General features: G+C 45.8%; 1 protein-coding gene and 1 long non-coding RNA gene across 2 annotated transcripts in view; one reads left to right on the forward strand and one right to left on the reverse strand.

Moving 5' to 3' along the window:
- Window positions 1-10,511: 10,511 nt before the first annotated feature.
- Window positions 10,512-12,615, reverse strand: LOC140599298 (uncharacterized). The gene is made up of 3 exons (XR_012002010.1): window positions 12,497-12,615; window positions 11,827-11,927; window positions 10,512-10,543 (listed from the first exon to the last, which is right to left on the reverse strand). It is a non-coding gene; the product is annotated as an uncharacterized lncRNA (long non-coding RNA).
- Window positions 12,616-13,579: 964 nt separating this feature from the next.
- FAM120A (family with sequence similarity 120 member A) overlaps window positions 13,580-19,151 on the forward strand; it is an 87,860-nt gene continuing 82,288 nt past the window's right edge. Inside the window, exon 1 of the mRNA XM_025984392.2 lies at window positions 13,580-14,112. Within this exon, the coding sequence (XP_025840177.1) occupies window positions 13,639-14,112 (474 nt within the window). The 5' untranslated portion in view covers window positions 13,580-13,638. The remainder of the gene's footprint in view (window positions 14,113-19,151) is intronic.

A 19,151-nucleotide genomic window follows, 5' to 3' on the forward strand; every position in this document is an offset into this window, starting at 1 on the left:
AATAAGCATACATTTCCTTCACATTCTTCAGACCACAAGTCACTTCTTCCTGCCTCCAGGCTAATGAGACAGGTTTCTTCTCAGAGTTGAGCTTATTGCTATCTAGTTGGCCTCTGCAGAGCTTCTCCATGACTAGGGTAAAGTTCAGGTCTCGGGGTGGGGGAAATCAGGAAAAAACAAGGATTACTGACACATTCTCTGACTTACAGGGGTCCTATTACCAGACTTTTAAAAGAAAGTTACAGACTGTTTTTCTAACAACAGTATGAGAGTCCCAGTTCCTCCACACCCTCACCAGCACTTGGCAATAAGCACTCTTAATTTTAGCCATTCTAACAGATGTGTAGTAGGATCTCATTGTGTTTTTTTTTAATTTTTTAATTTATTTATGATAGTCATACAGAGAGAGAGAGAGGCAGAGACACAGGCAGAGGGAGAAGCAGGCTCCATGCACCGGGAGCCCGACGTGGGATTCGATCCCGGATCTCCAGGATCGCGCCCTGGGCCAAAGGCAGGCGCCAAACCGCTGCGCCACCCAGGGATCCCTCATTGTGGTTTTTAAAAAGCTTTATTGACACATAATTCACAGATGGTTCATCCATTTAAAGCTTGGAATTTAATGGTGTTGGTGTATTACAATAGTAACTTAAAAAAATTGTGGTATGGTAAAATACATATCATAAAATATTCTTCATTTAATTATTTTCAGCCTTAATTACATTCATGATGGCATGCAGCCATCACCAAAACTTTTATCACCCCAAACAGAAACTGTACCACTAAGCAATAACTTCCAATTCTTCCATCTCTCCAGCCCCTGGCAACCTCTGAACTAATGTCTATCTCCATAAAATTGATCATTCTTCACATTTCATATAAGGGGAATTTAAAATATCATTTTGTCTTTCTACTTTCACTTAACATAATGTTTTCTAGGTTCATCTGTACTGCTGTGCATTTCCATGCTTCATTCCTTTTTATAGCATAATAGTATTCCATTGTATTTATTTACCACATTTCATCAATCCATTCATGTGTTGATGGACATTTGTGTTGTTCCCACCTTTCAGCTCTTGTGAATGATGCTGCTGTGGACATTGGCATAGTTTGTGCTTTGAATTCCTTTGGGTAAATACATAGGAGTGGAATGTTGAGTCATAAGGTAATTCTATTTTTTACCTTTTTTTTAAAGATTTTATTTATTTATTCATGACACACACACACACACACACACACACACACACAGAGGCAGAGACACGGGAAGAGGGAGAAGCAGGTTCCATGCAGGGAGCCCGATGCGGGACTCAATCCTGGGTCCCCAGGATCACGCCCTGAGCCGAAGGCAGATGCCCAACCACTGAGCCACCCAGGCGTCCCTATTTTTTACCTTTTTGAGGAACCAACAAACTGTTTTCCACTGTGGCTGCAACATTTTATGTATCCACCAGGTATATTATGAGTTCTAATTTCCCTACATTCACATCAACATGTAATATTTTCCATTTTACAAAATTGTAATCATTCTAGTATGTTTATTGCAATGTGGTTTTAGACTGCATTTCCATCAAGACAAGTGATGTGGAATATCTTTTCATGCTTATTTTCCATTTGTACATCTTGTTTGGAGAAAATGTATTCAAATCCTTTCACTTTTAAATTGTGTTTGGGTTTTTATTTGTTTGTTTAGTTTTTATTTACATTCCAGTTGATTCACATACAGTGTAACATTAGTTTTGGGTGTACAGCATAGTGATTTGACACTTCCATACATCATCCCCGTGCACATGATCAGTACACTCCTTAATCCCCATCACCTATTTTCCCCACTCTTCCAACCACCTCTCCTCTGGTGATCATCAGTGTGTTCTCTATAGTTAATGGTCTGTTTCTTGGTTTGTCTCTTTTTTCCTTTGCTCTTTGTTTTGTTCCTTAAATTCCGCATTTGAGTGAGATCATATGGTATTTTTCTTTCTCTGACTGACTTATTTCACTTAGCATAATACTCTCTAGCTCCATCCATGTCATTGCAAATGACAAGATTTCATCCTTTTTGATTACTGAATATTCATTCCACTGTATATATACACCACATCTTTATCCATTCATCACTTGTTGGACACTTGGGCTGTTTCCATAGTTTGGCTATTGTAGATAATGCTGCTATAATTATCAGGGTGCAGGTACCTCTTCAAATCTGTATTTTTATATCCTTTGTGTCTCTGCCTCTGTGTGTGTGTGTGTGTGTGTGTGTGCGTCTCTCATGAATAAATAAATATAATCTATTCATGAGAGACACAGACAGAGGTGCAGAGATATAGGCAGAGGGAGAAGCAGGCTCCATGCAGGGAGCCTGATGCAGGACTCAATCCAGGGACTCTGGGATCATGATTTGACCCAAAGGCAGATGCTCAACCACTGAGCCATCCAGGTGTCATAGATTTTATCTTGATGAAGTCCAAATAGTTTATTTTTGCCTTTCTTTTGCCTCTGATGATGTGTATAGTAAGAAGTTGCTGTGGCCAAGGTCAAAGAGGTTCCTGCCTGTGTTCTCCTGTAGGATTTTGATAGTTTCCTGTCTCACATTTAGGTCTTTCATCCATTTTGAATTTATTTTTGTTTATAGTACAACAAAGTGGTTCTGTTTCTTTCTTTTGCATGTTGCTGTCCAGTTTGCCCAACACCATTTGTTGAAGAAACTGTCATTTTCTATATACTAATAATGAAGCAGCAGAAAAAGAAATCAAGGAATTGATCCCATTTGTAATTGCACCAAAATCAATAAGATACTTAGGAATAAGCCTAACTAAAGAGGTAAAAGATCTGTACTCTGAAAACTATAGAACTCATGAAAGAAATTGAAGAGGACAGAGAAAAATGGAGAAGCATTCCATGTTCATGGATTGGGAGAACAAACATCATTAAAATGTCTATACTACCCAAAGCTATCAACACATTTAATGCAATCTCTACAAAAATAACACCAGTTTTTTTCACAGAGCTAGAACAAACAATCCTAAAATTTATATGGAACTACTGAAGACTCCAAATAGCCAATGCAATCCCGAAAAAGAAAAACAAAACTGGAGGTATCATGATTCTGAATTTCAAGCTATATCACAAACCCATAGTCATCAAGACAGTATGGCAGTGGCACAAAAATAGACACATAGATCATTGGAACAGAATACAGAACCCAGAATTGGACCCACAACTATATGGTCAACTAATCTTTGACAAAGCAGGAAAGTATACCTTCTGACCTAAAGCCTATTTTGTTTGCTGTTTGTATAACCACCCCTGCTCTCTTTTGATTACTATTTGCATGTAATATCTTTTCCAATCCTTCAAGCTGTGCCTTTGGATCTCAAGATCCATATAGTTAGAGCATGTGTGTTTATCATTTTTCTAATCTCTATATGTTGTTTGGAGAGTTTAATCCATTTACATTTAAAGTAATTACTGATAAAGAGGCACTTAACTTCTTTCATTATGCTACTTGTTTTGTATATTCTCTGTAGGGTTTTTTTTTTTTTTGTCATTTTTCTGCATTACTGCCTTCTGTGTTTGGAGTTTTTGTTGTTGTAAAGTTCTTGAATTCTGTATTTCTTTTTGTGCAGTTGCCATGGAGATTACATTCACCATCCTAAAATCGTGACTTTCTAATTGTAGTTTATGACAGCTTATCTCCAATAAAAATCTTTGCTCTTTTAGAATTTCATTCTGCCTCTTTTAGTAGTTGCTGTCACAAAATTGCATCTTTATAGATTGCCTGCCACAAAACATAATAATTTTTTAAAATGCGTTACTGTCCTCAGTCATGTAGAAAACATTATTTGGAGTTACAAATCAGTAGTACAGTAACATTAGCTTTTACATTAATAGTGTTTTTCTCTTTTAATACACTAACCTCTTAACTCATGGAAGAAACAAAAATTACAGTTACAAACCATTCCTACAATAACACTACCTTTGAAAGATGCATTTGTATTTACTTTTATTGAGATCTTTATTTCTCCATATGGCTTTGAGTTACAGTCTAATATCATTTTTTTTCACTTTGTAGGACTCCTTTAAGCAGTTCTTGTAGGGCAGGTCTAGAGGTCTTGAACCCCCTCAGCTTTTGTTTATCTGGGAACGTCTTGATTTCTCTCTCATTTTTGAAGAACAGTTTTGCTGGATATAGGATTCCTGGTTGATATTATTTTTCTTTAAGCATTTTGAATATATATGGCCTCTATGGTTTCTGATGAGAAATTTGCAGATAAACTTATTGACGATCGCTTCATGTGATTATTTGCTTCTCCCTTGCTGCTTTCCATATTTGTTCTTTGTCTTTGTTTTTTTTTGAAAGTTTGAGTATGTGTTTCAGTGTGGGTCTGTGATTTCATCTTATTTGGAGTTTGTTGAGCTTCTTGGATGTTTATATTTATGTATTTCATCAAATTTAAGAAGTTTTCAGCCACTATTCAAATGTTCTCTCTGCTTCTGTCTCTTCCCTTTCTGGTACTCCCATGATGAGTATGTGGATACATTTTGTGTTGTCCCATATTTCCCTTGGGCTCCATTCCTTTTCTTCAATCGTTTTTCTTTTTGTTCTTCAGCTTTGGTAATTTCCATTGTTCTCTCTTCAAGTTCACTGATTATTTCTCTTGCCTGCTCAAATCTGCTTTTGAATACCTCTAGTGATCTTTAAAATTTCAGTTATTGTACTTTTCAGCTTCAGAATTTCTTTTTTAATTGGTTTTCTCTTTATTGATATCCCTATTTTGTTTACACCTTGTTTTCTTGACTTTCCCTACATCTTCCTTTAGTTCTTTGAACATATTAAGACAGTTTTTTAAAAAGTATTTATTTAATATATCTTATATTATCTCAGGGACAGATTCTGTCAAATGGTTTTTCTTTTTTTAAAGATTATTTATTTATTTATTCATGAGAGAGAGACAGCAGAAACATAGGCAGAGGGAGAAGCAAGCTCCATGCAGGAAGACTGATGTGGGACTCGATCCTGGGACTCCAGGATCACACGCTGGGCCGAAGGCAGGCACTCAACCACTGAGCCACTCAGGCATCCCATGGTTTCTCTTTTGAATGGGCCATGCTTTCCCAGTTCTTTCTATGCTTTGTGTGGTTTTTGTTTGAACACTGGAATTTTGAAGATAATAATGTGGTAAATCTGGCAATCAGGTTCTCCCCATTACCCAGGGTGTGTTGGTTGTTTGTTGTTGTTTTGTTTGTTTGTTTCAGGGTGTCTCAAACAACCAGGGATCAGCCTGAGGTATAAACATAATGTCTTCTTAGATATTTTCTGAGATTTTCCTGGGCAAATGCAGTCACTTTTAAATTTTCTTTGTACATGCAGTTGTTTTTGAATATCCAGTCTTTAATGTCTGGCTCATGACAGTGGAAAGGTGAAAAATGAAGGTGAGAAAAAGGCACTTCCCTTTACATTTCCTGGAAGTCAGCTCAGCCTGGGTGTGTGTGTGGAGAGGGGCTTGCAGTGGGAGGGGGAGGTGCAACAACAATGGCTACCTACATCTTTGCACCTCTGTGATCAGAAGTAGCAACCAGCAGTGAGACTACAGATCACCAATATTTGGAGGGCAGTGCCCTTTTTGTCCATCCTTGCTCCTAAAGCCTGTATGTAAGCTGCTCAAGGAACATGTGCACAGCTGCCTGCCATGTGGCTGGAGGTGGAGATGGGTAGCTGCTGCTGTATTAAGAGCTAAAATTGACGAAAATTAACAAAAATTTACCATCCAAGTGTTCCTCTGGAAGTTTCAATGCTTCAACACATTCCAGAGTTCCAAAATAGTTGCATTAGACAGATTCTGCAAGTGCCATTTTTGTCTATGTGGGAGACAGATTCCTGGTGCTTCCTTCTCCACCATCTTCCAGAGTCCTGTCTAGGGTTAATTTTATCTCACTATCGAGAGAATAGTGCTCTAGCTGATGACTTTTGAATGATGTGATTTTCCAGTCTGTTGGGAACAGGCACTGTCCCCTCCCATCCTTTCCAAATGTTAATTAACTAAGTTTTTAGAGAGTAAGAGCAAGAGTGAGCAGGGGAAGGAGCAGGGGGAGAGGGAGAGAGAATCTTAAGCAGACTCCATGCCCAGTGCAGAGCCTGATGTGGGGCTCAGTTTCATGTCTCACTTATTTTGTTTCAGTTTGTTGTTTCAGGTTGGAGGGTGGTCAGTCCCTACTGATGTAATAATAGCTGACAGTGAGGCTGAAACTCCAATTCAAAATTAGTATCTTCCTCAAATGAATGTACTAATGGTACTAATCACTATCTTTCTTGCTAATAGAAGTCATATTTTCTTTGTAGACTGAGCTTCTGGAGAGGAAGATACAAATCTGAGTCACAATAAGTACTTGACAAAATGAAAAATATGAATGCTTAATATATATCTACCTAATCTATTAAAGTAATAAAGGTTAACCTTATTTAGCATAGGATTGCTAGACTTATAGGTCATGGAGGTGTCATGGAAATATAGCATGTGTTGATAGCTGTAAGGAGTTCCATGACGTTTCTTAGGAGAGCCTTTGTGATAAAATACAGGTCTTAGTTTCTTAATTAAGTGAATCTGTGGTGAGTTAAATAAATTAAAAAAAAGACAGATGGATCAAATTAGAGCTGGCCAGTTATTCAGACATGTGGCTCAGCAGTGATTCAGTGTATAATCACTGGCTTAAGATTTTAGAAGGTGTGACTTTATAGTATCTGTGTCTTTTAAGGACAGGGTATAGGAAGGGTCTTATCACATATGTCATGAACACGTCTATTTTGGACATTCAGCTTCCTCTTCCTTTCCTAAAGGCACACAGAGATCTTTCTCAGAGTTGTATATCGTTTTGGTGAGATGGTCAATCCAGGTACATGCTTCTTCATATTAAAACCAAAGGAGCCATATTCTTTTCACTGTGAGGTTGGAGGCATTTTACTTAAGCTTGATCTATTCAACTCTTTTATTCTATAACTTTGCATCTTGGGCAGCCTGGGCGGCTCAGCGGCTTAGCGCCTGCCTTCACCCCAGGGCATAATTCTGGAGACCCAGGATCGAGTCCCACACTGGGCTCCCTGCATGGAGCCTGCTTCTCCCTCTGCCTGTGTCTCTGCCTCTCGATCTGTGTGTCTCTCATGAATAAATAAATAAAATCTTAGAAAAAAATTTTGAATCTTAAGCAAGTGACCACAGGACACGGGAATAATTGCAGTTCATTATGTCATCCTCAGCACCCCAGATGTATTTTCACATGTACTAGTGCCTGCCCTCCTCTTCACTTCTGTCCACTTCTAGTCCTGGTCCCTCAACTTCATGAGTTCCTAATATACTTATAATAAATGCCATTTTGCTTATATTATAGGGAGCTGTGCCTGTTGTTTGTGACATAAGAACCCAAACCCATACAGTATAATATGCTATCCTGTCTGTCTGGACATGGGGTTTTAGACAGTCTTTTTAGTTGATCAGGCCATGCAGTTGGCTACAAGTCAACATGAGCAACATGGGAGACAGGTCTGCTGCAATGGTTAATATAGGCTTGGGCTGCACTTGTAGACCTACCCAGACCCCAGGAAGCTGGTCTTAATGTACACTGTGCTGAGCAGGCAACAAGTTGGGTATGGCATCTGGTGTGAGTAAAGTATTCCTAAGACTACTGATACACTGGAAAGGTATCTCTTGGGATGTCCTAGATGGTAGGAACTCTAACAAACTATATGATAGAAATGGTGTGGGCTGGGAAATTAAAAATGCAGGATAGGAGCCTTATTTTATGATGTCTGTATTTCTGCAAGTAGCTAACCATCCATCAGAGCCAAGGAGTTTTTTTTTTAAGAGAAGGCAATTTATAAACTATAGAGCACTGTGCAAATGTGATGTTAGGTTGAAGTGTTACTAAATAATTTACTGAATACATTTCCTTAAATGTAAGCCAGTATGAGGCAAGGCTGATGCAACTTCTCAGCTCTTTAGGAATTAAGTTTTTTCGATATAGTAGCCACTAGCCACCTGTAGCTACTTCATGAAAACTAAATGAAATTTAAAAATTTAGTTCCTCAGCTGTATACCTCAAGTGCTCAATAGTTACATATAGCTAGGAGCTACCATACTGGATGGTACAGCTCATTTTTCCTCCATCACAGAAAGTTCTATTGGATAGTACATCTCAGGAAAAAGTAAATGCTAGGATAAGATTACTGGGCCCAGGGGCGCCTGAGTGGCTCGGTTGGTTAGATGTCCATGTCTTGATTTCAGCTCAGGCCATGATCTCAGGATCATGAGATCAAGCCCCATGTTGGGCTCCATCCTGGGCATGGGGCCGGCTTAAGATCCTCTGTCTCTCTCTCTCTCTGCCCCTCCTGCTTGCACATTCTCTCTTAAAAAGATTACTGAGTCTATAATCTTTTCTATTTTAATCCTTACTCCCAGTCACATTGACGTGGAGATGGGCATCCTAGCCACTCAGCCAGGGCTGGTGCTGCTCACACCCCCATCTGAGACCTGCTGCAGAGAGGGATGTGAAGAGGCAGTGGTGACCAGAGAAGGAGCAGCTATTCCTTGCTTTTAGCTCTTTCCCAGGCTCAGGCTACTGCTCCACCCTGAGGGCATCTGCATTTAAGGCAGGACTTCCTCCCTGCCTTCCCAAGGCACCTGTATTTCTGCAGGCAGCTCTGACTTCTTCCCTAGACAGCAGATCTGTGCAGGGAGCCTCGGCCACGTGCCAGAGAATTACTGTGTTTTACTCTGTTTGAGGCTACAGAGTCCCCGGAGGAGGTGAGGTTCATATGTTCCCACCTGCTCAGGCCTGGGTGCTCTTCCTATTCTGGTGTGAGGGAAGTGTTCCTTCTAGAAAGGTTTTTAATGGTTTGTGCAAATGTAACAGACCACTCAGTGATAACTAGACTCTAAATAATTAAATCTTAACATGTTTTTGTGCTATGAATGGGACTTGCTGGTTTAAAAAAAATTTCTCATTGGATATACCATATTGAGAAATAAAATTTAGTTTGCTAAAAAAATAAAGAATTTTGAAGATTCCATCAGGAGTATTTAAGGGATGACTACAAAGGTCCTCTATTCAATTAAGAAAGACTATACGCCAACTGCATCCCTTGGATATTTGTTTTCTCTTCCTCAGCAGCTTGCAGCGGTAAGGGTGGGAGTGAAGACAGTGTGGTGCCTGAGTGTCTTGGTTGGTCAGGATGGGTCTTGGGAGGAAGAGGCCTTAGATGCCCAGGCCTTGCGGGGAAGGACGCCGGGCATTCCCACAAGTGGTGGTGTGGGGATAGAGGGAGTCAGTTCTTCGCAGACTTCACAAAGAATGGACAGGAACAGCTGCTGCAGATGGGGAAGGGCAAGCGTGGTGATAAGGAGTACAGGGCTGCTTCGGCGGACGTGGTCACCAACTGCCTACAGACAGTGTCACCGTGCATTTGGGAACTCCCGCTGCACTTGGAGAGGGCCAGAAATGTAAATTTATGGAAAGCTACCCACACTTTTCCAGTGACTTACAGTTTATAACTGTATACCTGTTTATAAAAATTATGGTTGAAAGAGAAAATAAATCCACACCTGTGAAAAAAAGGACTTTTAATCCACATAACTAAAAACGAAAAGCACTTTCTATGTAGAATACCAAAACAACAACAACAATGAAATCCTCAAGACTGCAGAGGTATCTCTGTGCTCTTCCAGGTCATTGCGGTTGACAATTAGGGGATTAGAGCCTTAGTGCAAGGTAAACATTATAGGTTCAAATCCCAAGAAGGGATTACTCTGTTCTCTGGCCAGGTCTCAGATCCTGTGCTTAGCTGTGCCCACCTGCTGTTCTCCCAAAATATGCCAGTGATTATACGGGTGAGAGCAGAGCTCCAGCTCACCTTCCTTGAAGCAATGAAAACTTACCTTTTATTGCCAGTGGATAGAAACCCGAATTAAGTAGAATATTAATTAGATGTGTTATTCTACTATAAAGCACTTCACTTTTCAAAGAGTCATTAAATAAGACAATATATTTCTACTTTGAGCTGTAGATGAGTTGATCAGTAACAGATTGGCTGAAATGTAAAAGAGCTGAAAATAGTATTTCTGTCATTGGTTTTCCACGTATTGATAATTTCTGCACACCATGGGCTGGTTCTCTCTGTCTGTTAATCACAACAGTTTTCCTGAGATTTCATTTTGTAATTTTTGTGAAGCATAGGACCATGTCCTTTTTAGCACTTTTGTTTATTTTTTAAAATTTTTTCCTCGCTTGTGTGGCACTCTCTTGGTGAAATGAAAAGTTTTTTTTTTTTTTTTTTTAAAGATTTTGTTTATTTATTCATGAGAGACACACGGGGGGAAGGGGCAGAGACATAGGCAGAGAGAGAGAGAAACAGGCTCCATGCAGGGAGCCTGATGTGGGACTCGATCCGGGATTCCAGGATCACGTCCTGGGCTGAAGGCAGGCACTCAACCGCTGAGCCACCCAGGCGTCCCAAAATGAAAAGTTTTATTCATATGCTCTCAGTGAATTGTCCAAAGATGAACTGGTTAGAAATGAAAGTCCCCAATCATTAGTTGTCATGTGCCATGAACCTGATTTATAATTTTTTAATGAATTTTAAATACAGATGTGTACTGTAAAAGTAATGGTATTTTAAAAAATTTAACTTCAATCAACCCACGAATTTGAGCTAAGGATGCAAATTACACAAACATTTGTCAGCCAAACATTTTGACAGCCATTTATAATATTAGTTTAAAAAAAATGAAAGAAAAAAGAAAAAGAATTAGCTTTTTAAAAATGATGAACATAAATAGGGTGAGTAAGCATAAATGAATTTTTATGCTTTCTACTTGTGAAAATGAATTTTAAAGTTTCAAAAAGTAAAATAACTTGTCCATGTTTTCAAGCATGAAGTCAGTATAATTATAGTTATGTGGAAGTAATAGACTTAAGAGCCAACATTTACTGAGCATTTGCTGTGTGGTAAGCACACAAATTATCTCATTTAGTTCTGTAACAGCCTGGGAGGGAAGTACTATTAACGTCCTCATCGTACAAGTGATAAAACCTGAGGTCTGAAAAGACAGTAATTTTTGGCACAACGGGGTGGCTCAGTGGTTGAGGGTCTGCCTTTGGCTTAGGTCATGATCCCGGGGTCCTGGGATTGAGTCCCACATCGGGCTCCCCACAGGGAGCCTGCTTCTCCCTCTGCCTATGTCTCTGCCTTTCTCTGTCTCATGAATGAATGAATGAATGAATGAATGAATGAATAAATAAATAAATAAGTAAATAAATAAATAAATAAAAAGACTGAGTAATTTTCACAAGGGCACAGAGTTGGGAGGAGACGGATTTGGCACCTGGCTTCAGAAACTTAGTGCTCCACACCATCTTAAGGTGAGATAAACGTATTCTCTGAATCCCAGATACTGGCCTGAAAGCATCTACAAAATTAAAAAACAATCGTGTTTAAAATAAAAACAGTACATGGTGAGGGTAAATACACCAAATGCAATGCGATGAATTAAAATACGCGTGATTAAAACTATCCTTCCACTGAGCCCTGCGAGAGGACATGTGGATATTTCTGGGGTGTCAGAATTTAATGCAGCCTGAAATGGTTAATTGCATCTCCAAGTAACACACAATCCTGGCTTCATTACCAATTCTGTGCCTGGGTAAGTGGCTTAACTTGCTACAGTCTGTTTTTAAAAAATTAAACATACTTATCAAAATACCAAGAGCATTTCGCCTGTGTATGTATCACACTGGCTTGTATTTGAGGTGAAGCTATAAGAAAAGACATGAAAAAATTCAACTTGCCTTTTCAGGGACAGAGAGTATGGGGGCTTCTTGAAGCCGGCATGGGGCGGGCTCCATCTGCTCTGCACCTGCTGTCTGGGCCTGCTCCTCCGGAGAGGTTTCTTCAGAAAAAGAACAGATGGGAGGGCTGGAGGTAAGTAAAAATGCCACTTTCAAACTCTTAAGAGTTCTGAGTTTCTAAATGCTTCATTCTGCAAGACATTAATCTGTTTTTTTTTTTTTTTAATGTCTTATTGAAACATAATATATTACAGCCTTAACCTCATTTTAAACGCAACTGCAGCAGAGCTCTGGCACAGAAGTCATGCAAAGATCGCCTCTGAGGCGATGCCACCCAGGCAGCAAGGGCCGGAATCTATGGCCTGGGGAGCGGGTGCGCGCCCCGGGAAAGCCAGGCAGGGCAGGACGCGCGACCCGCCTTCCAGTGCGCACTGACCCCCGACACCCTGGCCCGGGCTTCCAGCGTGTCTGGGCCACGGCACCTGTCTCCGTGTGCAGGCAGGTGCGGCCTTGCGGGGCTGCGTAGGCCCTGCCGCCGCCCGGGGCCGCCCTCCTCCGCGGGGACCCCACTCTTGGGGAGGACTAGAGTCCGGAGGGGCCGTGTTCCCCACTCACTGAGGCGCCAACACTACCAGGAGCGACATGCTCATCTCTGGGGCCCGGGACCTACCCCGGAGGACACGCAGCGGTGCAACCACCTGAGTCCTCTCTCCACCCGGACACTGCCCTCGGCTGCTCCTCCCTCCCTGGTGCCCGGGCCGTGGCACGTGTCCCACCTCGGGCTGAGCGGCTTCGGGGACTGGACCCAGCCTTTTTGGGGTGTCGGGACCCCAGGGATGTGGTCTCTTCAGGGTTATAGCATCCCAGAGATGGTGGGCGGGGTTCCCTTGGGTGACGGGACCTCAGGGACCAGGGGCGGGGAGACGGGATCTCCCCGGGGGTGACAGGACCCCAGGGATGGGGGGACGAGACTCCAGGGATGGGGTCTCCCCAGGGTGATGGGACGCCTGGGATGGGGACAGGATCTCCTTGGGGTGACGGTGACCCGGGAACGAGGACCGGGTCGCTCCAGGGTGACGGGAGCCCAGGGACAAGGCCGGGGTCTCCTCGGGGTGACAGGACCCGCGGATGGGGGGCGGGGAGAGGTCTTCTCTGGGTGACAGGACCAGAGGAGGGGGGCGGGGAGGGGTCATCTTGGGGTAACGGGACCCGAGGACGGGGGGGGGGGGGGGGGGGGCGGGCGGTGTTCTCGGAGTGACGGGACCCGGGGACGAGGACGGGGTCTCTCCAGGGTGATGGGACCTCAGGGACAAGGCCGGGGTCTCCCCGGGGTGACGGGACCGAGGGCGGGGCGGGGTCTCCCCGGGTGAGGGACCCCCCGCCCCCGTTCAGCCCCCGCGGCGCCCCTCTCCCGCGGCGCCCCCTGCCCGCCGGCCCGCCCGGCCCGGCCCGGCCCGCCCGGATCCCGGCTGCGAGCGGGCCCCAGGCCGCGGCGCCGCCTCTTCCGCCCTCCGCCGGCCCGCGTGCGTCAGCCTGCGCCGCCCCGCCCCGCCCGCCGCCGCCGCCCGCGCGAGGCCGCCTCAGCCTGGCCCGGGCCTCGAGCGGCGCACGGCGCAGGTCCCTCCCGCCATGGCCCTGGGAGGCGGCAGCACATGGCGGCCGCAGCGGCCATGAGCGCGCCCGCGGCCCGCCCCGGCCCCCCCTAGAGCCCGCCGCCGCCCCGGCCGCGCCACGGCCCCGCCGCCCCCGGCCCCGCCGCCCCCGGCCCCGCCGCCCCGCCGCCCCGCGCCCGCCGCCGCCGCCGCCGCCGCCATGGGCGTGCAGGGCTTCCAGGACTACATCGAGAAGCACTGCCCGAGCGCCGTGGTGCCGGTGGAGCTGCAGAAGCTGGCCCGGGGCAGCCTGGTGGGCGGCGGGCGGCAGCGGCCCCCGCACACGCCGCTGCGCCTGCTGGTGGACGCCGACAACTGCCTGCACCGCCTGTACGGCGGCTTCTACACCGACTGGGTGAGCGGGGGCCAGTGGAACCACATGCTCGGCTACCTGGCCGCGCTGGCCAAGGCCTGCTTCGGCGGCAACATCGAGCTCTTCGTGTTCTTCAACGGCGCGCTGGAGAAGGCGCGGCTGCACGAGTGGGTCAAGCGGCAGGGCAACGAGCGCCAGACGGCGCAGCAGATCGTCAGCCATGTCCAGAACAAGGGCACCCCGCCGCCCAAGGTCTGGTTCCTGCCGCCCGTGTGCATGGCGCACTGCATCCGCCTGGCGCTCATCCGCTTCCACGTCAAGGTGCGGCCGGGCGGGGGGGCGGGCTGGAGGGGGCTCAGCGGGGCGCGGGGCCGGGCGCGCGGGGAGGGCGCGGGGTGCGGCCCCCGCCTCGGAGCGCATCCCGGCCGGGCGCGCGCCCTCCTCCCTCCCCGAGGCGGCCGGGTCGCCGGCCTCAACTTGCAGCCGACGCTCCCTCCCCGAGCGGCTGGGCTCGCGCAGCAACAGGTCTCCGCGCGGGCGAGGGGGCTGCGCGGCGCCGGGGCGCGGTCCCGGGCGCGGGGCGGGAGGGGCGCGCCGCTGTCACCGCGCCCCGCCGGGCGCAGGCTGCCCGAGGCCTGCCCGGTGGCCCCCGGCGAGGACACGGGGCTGTGTCCGGCTTCCCCCTGACGTGACGGTGTGTGCACGAGAGTTCGCGCGATTGCAGGACTCGACACGATGGAATTTTGTCGGTTCTGTGACTTCAGGCCCGGGTGTGTGTGTCTGCTGGGAAAGGTGGCGCCCAGAGTCAGGGCAGAGGGCCACGACTGTGCACGGGGAGGCCGCGGCCACTTTGGGCCGTGCACCCGAGTAATTAGAGCTGCCGTCGCCTCCGGCCGCTCCTCCGTCCCCTTGGCACCAGGCTCCTGGCCGAACGGGGGCCAAGGACAGCTTCCGGAGCCAGCAGCCACTGCAGAGATAACATGTAAATCAATGACCCTCCACTGGAGTTGTGATTGCTTCCCTGTTCCTTGCTTTTTGTTAAAAATTCGGGGGAGGGGGCTGTTTGGGTGTTCTGGCGCCTGCCACTGTGGCTTCCAACTTGTTTGCCCTTCCTTTATTTCTGCCCAAAGACTGCTTGAGCCCAAAGTTTGTGAAATTCACTCTTCCTGCCTGCCGGAGCTGAGATGGTGGTGGGTAAGCCTAAAGTGATAGCGGAAGTCCCACCCCAGTCCTGTTGCAATTGGTGACAGGGCCTCCCAGTCTGCAGGTCGTGGCGCCTGGGAGCTCGGGGATTGGCCTGTGGGCCTGGCACGGTGGCAGCCAGAGTCCCCTGGGAGTTTGGGTGAGAGCCCAGGCTCCAGGGAAGTACTTATCCACCTCCAGAAGATGTCGAGAAAGTATTCAGAGACGGAAACTAGCTCTGAAAAGGCAGGATGAGCTTTCTGGTCAGATGACTTTCAAAGGAACACTGCAAATGTTACAGAGGTTAAGCTTCAGTGTGTACACGGTCTCTGTATCTTTGGAAAGAACTGCTGAATTCTTTTTTAACTGCAGACAAGTGCTTTTATGTTGATATCTGTGCCCCTGTGAATGCGTGGCTTACCCAGAATTCTGACCAATGTGTTTGGAAGCTAGATTTAGGATAATTTCTCACACTTAGGTTTCCAGACACAAGATGATTTTTTTTTTTTTCCTATGGCTATTTTGCTTTAGATAAGCTTTTAACTCCTGGTGTAGAAGCATGTAGTATGGTGCTAGCGGTACAGGTTAGTACGGTAATAGCTTACTTCCCTACTGATCTCTTAACCTGGCAGTTTAAGTGCTTTTTGAGAAATGTCTAGGAAATCTAGCTACTAGAAATTTCTCAGCAGCCACACAAGAGGGCAGGAAGTTTTGGTATCATGGCCCAAAAAGAAAAAGAAGACAAAAGCTTTCCTCAAATCCTCTCCTCCTAAGTTCTGAGAAGCTTGGTCATGTACTTCTGAATGCAGTGTGAGAAAAGGGTGCAGAGGAAAGTCAGCCCGAGGCAGGAGCACCAGTAGAAGCAAGAAATGACATCTTGTAAGGGAGATTAAAAACAAAAAAAAACCCAGCTGTAAAAATGAAACATAATTCTAGGGCCTGTCTGGAAGAATCAGGAAGACAATCTTGTGTGCTTGAGTAGCCCCTGAGGGTGGCACAGTGTTTCTTCTACAAGGATGAGTTTTGAGTTAGAAAAATTTATGTTCAGTGTTCTCTAAGGGAATGAAGCAGCATGTACTGTTTTTAAAAGATGCCCATTAAAACGGTTAAGTCTATTAAAACCTCAGTGATGTGTCACCATAGACCTGTTAGAATGGCTAAAACAAGCACTACCAACAACACTAAGTGCTAGCAAGAGTGCTGAGCAGCTGGAAGCATGTCACGTGGCTGGCGGCAATGCTGGCTGGTAAGCAGTGGTAAGTGTGCGCTCACTGTGTGCTCCGGCCCGTGCTGCTCCTGGGTGATTACCTGGTGAAGCTTTTGTTCACACAGGAACCGAACCATTAACAGCAGTTGTATTCGTAACAGCCAGAATGGAAGTAGCCAAAATATCCTTCAGTGGATGACTACGTAAACAAATGAGTGCATCCGTACTGTGCCGTCCTACTCCTCATGAAAGGGAGGGTATACGGGTACAGCATCTGACGGGATGGTGAATCTCCAAGGCGGCCCATTATGTTGAGCGAAAGAAGCCAGGCTCAGAGGTGTGACTCTCTTTCTGTGACGTTCTCATGACCCCAGGTCAGTGGTTGCCAGAGGGCAGAGGTTGGGGGAGGGCGTGGGGATGGAGCTTTTTGGGGTATTGGGACTGTTAGGTGCTCTGATGGTGGTGCTAGGAATGTATTTTAAAACCTTAGATCTACACATCAGAAATAAATAAAAGTTAATTTTACTGTATGATAATCAGTAGTTTTTTTCCTGTAGTATTATATAAAATTGACAAAGGAATTGATGGAATTGATGTGAAATGCCACTGTGTCGTGTTGGGTCCATGAGGCACATGTCTTAGAAAAATCTACCATCTTGTCGGTCTTCTCTGGGCTTCTGTAAACTGGCAGGAAGGCTTGCTTTCCTGTCAGCTTTGCTTAGAGGAATCTTCTTTGACTTTGGTAGAGGAATAATTGTAATTTTTTGGGTACAGTAGTCATTCTGTTTGTTTAACCATTAGAAGTTGGCCAGTGAATTGGCTAATTTTGTTCAGGTCACTGAACTGCCTGGCCTGAGCTTGGCCTCTGCCGGTTGCTGGGAGTTTCTCCCTTTGTGTGCTTTGAGTCATCACAACCTTTGAAACTTCAGGGAGGGACTGATATGTATTTAAAAATCTTTGTGGCATTAAGTCCCTGGAGCTTCCCTGAATGTTCCTGCCATGAGACTTGGGCCGGCGTGTGGGTTTCTGCTGAAGACCTTCAGATTTTACTTTAGCCTGTGCTCCGGCAGGTCGATTTAAGTCTTGCAAAGTGGAGCCACGCTCCTGCCTTACGTCTGCCGATGTCTGTGAGATGCGGCTGTGGCTTGAGATCTTGGGACGAGGCCGCATACCTGATGGGGCAGGGGCTGGCAGCTTCTGGGTTGCCTGCCCTCGCGGGGCCATTGGCTGGCCCCGGTTTTGTGCCGTTTTGTATGGGAAGAGACAGGATTGCTGAGTAGGCGACATGTGGGGATAAGCAACTAGTAACCGTCTCAGGAGGGAAATGCTGAGCTGATGCTGAACTGAAGGCAAAGTTCAGTGGCTTTGTGTAAAGATGCCTGGGGGTGTGCCTCCCCGCACTCATGCCCAGGTCAGGTCCCGTAGGGCAGTGCCTCTCAGTGTTCTCAGGACCGTGGGAGTAGCTGGCTTCTCTCCAGGAGATGCAAAAACTAGTAGTCACACCTGTTCTCAAAGACCCAAAATTGACCAGGGAATACTTAGGTTCAAAATTGACATCGTCACCAAAACCAGTTATCCGTTCAAAATGCTTATTTAGGATATTTATTTTCTTGCAGTGTACCCATTTTGGACTGGCTGATCTCAGCCTGGTGTCTTCAAGATTCATCCATGCTGTGACTTTGTGTCTGGTTCCCTCGTTTTTTAAGATTGTGTAGTATTCCATTTGACCACATCTGGCTTATCTGTCTGTCCACGGATGCTTTGGTTGCTCCCCCTTTTGTCTGTTGTGAATAGTGAATCCCGCTGCTGTGAATGGGAGTGCTCTGTTCAAGTGCCGCTTTGGTTCTTTGGGAGATACGCCCAGAAGTGGAATTGGTGGATCACATGGTAATTCCGTGTTTAATTTCTCGAGAAATTGCCATACTGTTTTCCTTGGCAGCTGCCTCCATATATTTTGTATTTTTTAAAAAAGATGTTATTATTTATTCATGAGAGACACAGAGAAACAGGCAGAGGGAGAAGCAGGCTCCCTGTAGGGAGCCTGATGTGGGACTGGATCCCGGGATCATGCCCTGAGCCGAAGGCAGATGCTCAACCCCTGAGCCAGCCAGGCATCCCCATATGTTTTGTATTATACAATACATAATATATTATGTACTACTTCAATATAGCTTTAATTTTTATCATTATTGTGATCTCACAATACATTATTCAGCAGTTTGCTTTTCTTATAAGGATGTGAAAAATCTTTCTATGTCTGTATAACTCTAATTCTTTTTGATGCCTGCATAGTGCTCCATAGTGTATCTAGCCCCGTGCAAATGGTGTACACACAAATAACGTAGATTCAAGTGTGCGTGTTTTAAAAACCTTACAAGACTATACAGCCAGCATCACCAGACTTCACATTTTTCAAGTAAGCTAGAAATCCAGATTTGTATTTGACATTAACCCATTTAAAAAATGCTGTTTAAGCCAAATGAAATAGGCTGTGGGCTGGATTTTGCTCTTGAACCCCGATTTGTGATTTCAGCACTGATTTCTTTGACACTCATCACCTTGTCTAAATCTCTTCCCTGTCCTTGAAGTCCAACTCATCAAAGCCAGCCTTTCTCCTTAGTCTGCCTTGTCAAACCCTTTCCAATGATCAGAGTGCTTCCGTTTCCTGGAGCTCCTGAAATAAGACTTTCCTCGATGCCATGGTTCTCTGCTACTGCTCTTTCTGCGCATAAACCCTAGCATCACCTCTTTGATATAGTGCTGTCTACTTGGGCACACAGCACCTGACAGCCCCACGCCTGCCTGCAGAGATCTGATGGGCCACTGGTGTTGGGCACTTGACACCATGTCTGCTGACCACTCAGTGCCCCCTTGCGCTGAGTGAACCCTGTGTGTGCTTTATCCACCCCAGAGCAGACCCCTGTGATCAGTGGGAAACGTCACTGTTAGGACTTGTAAGGCCGTGTCCCCT

The sequence above is a fragment of the Vulpes vulpes genome, chromosome 1, assembly GCF_048418805.1.
Source record: "Vulpes vulpes isolate BD-2025 chromosome 1, VulVul3, whole genome shotgun sequence".
Classification (NCBI taxonomy): Eukaryota; Metazoa; Chordata; class Mammalia; order Carnivora; family Canidae; genus Vulpes; species Vulpes vulpes.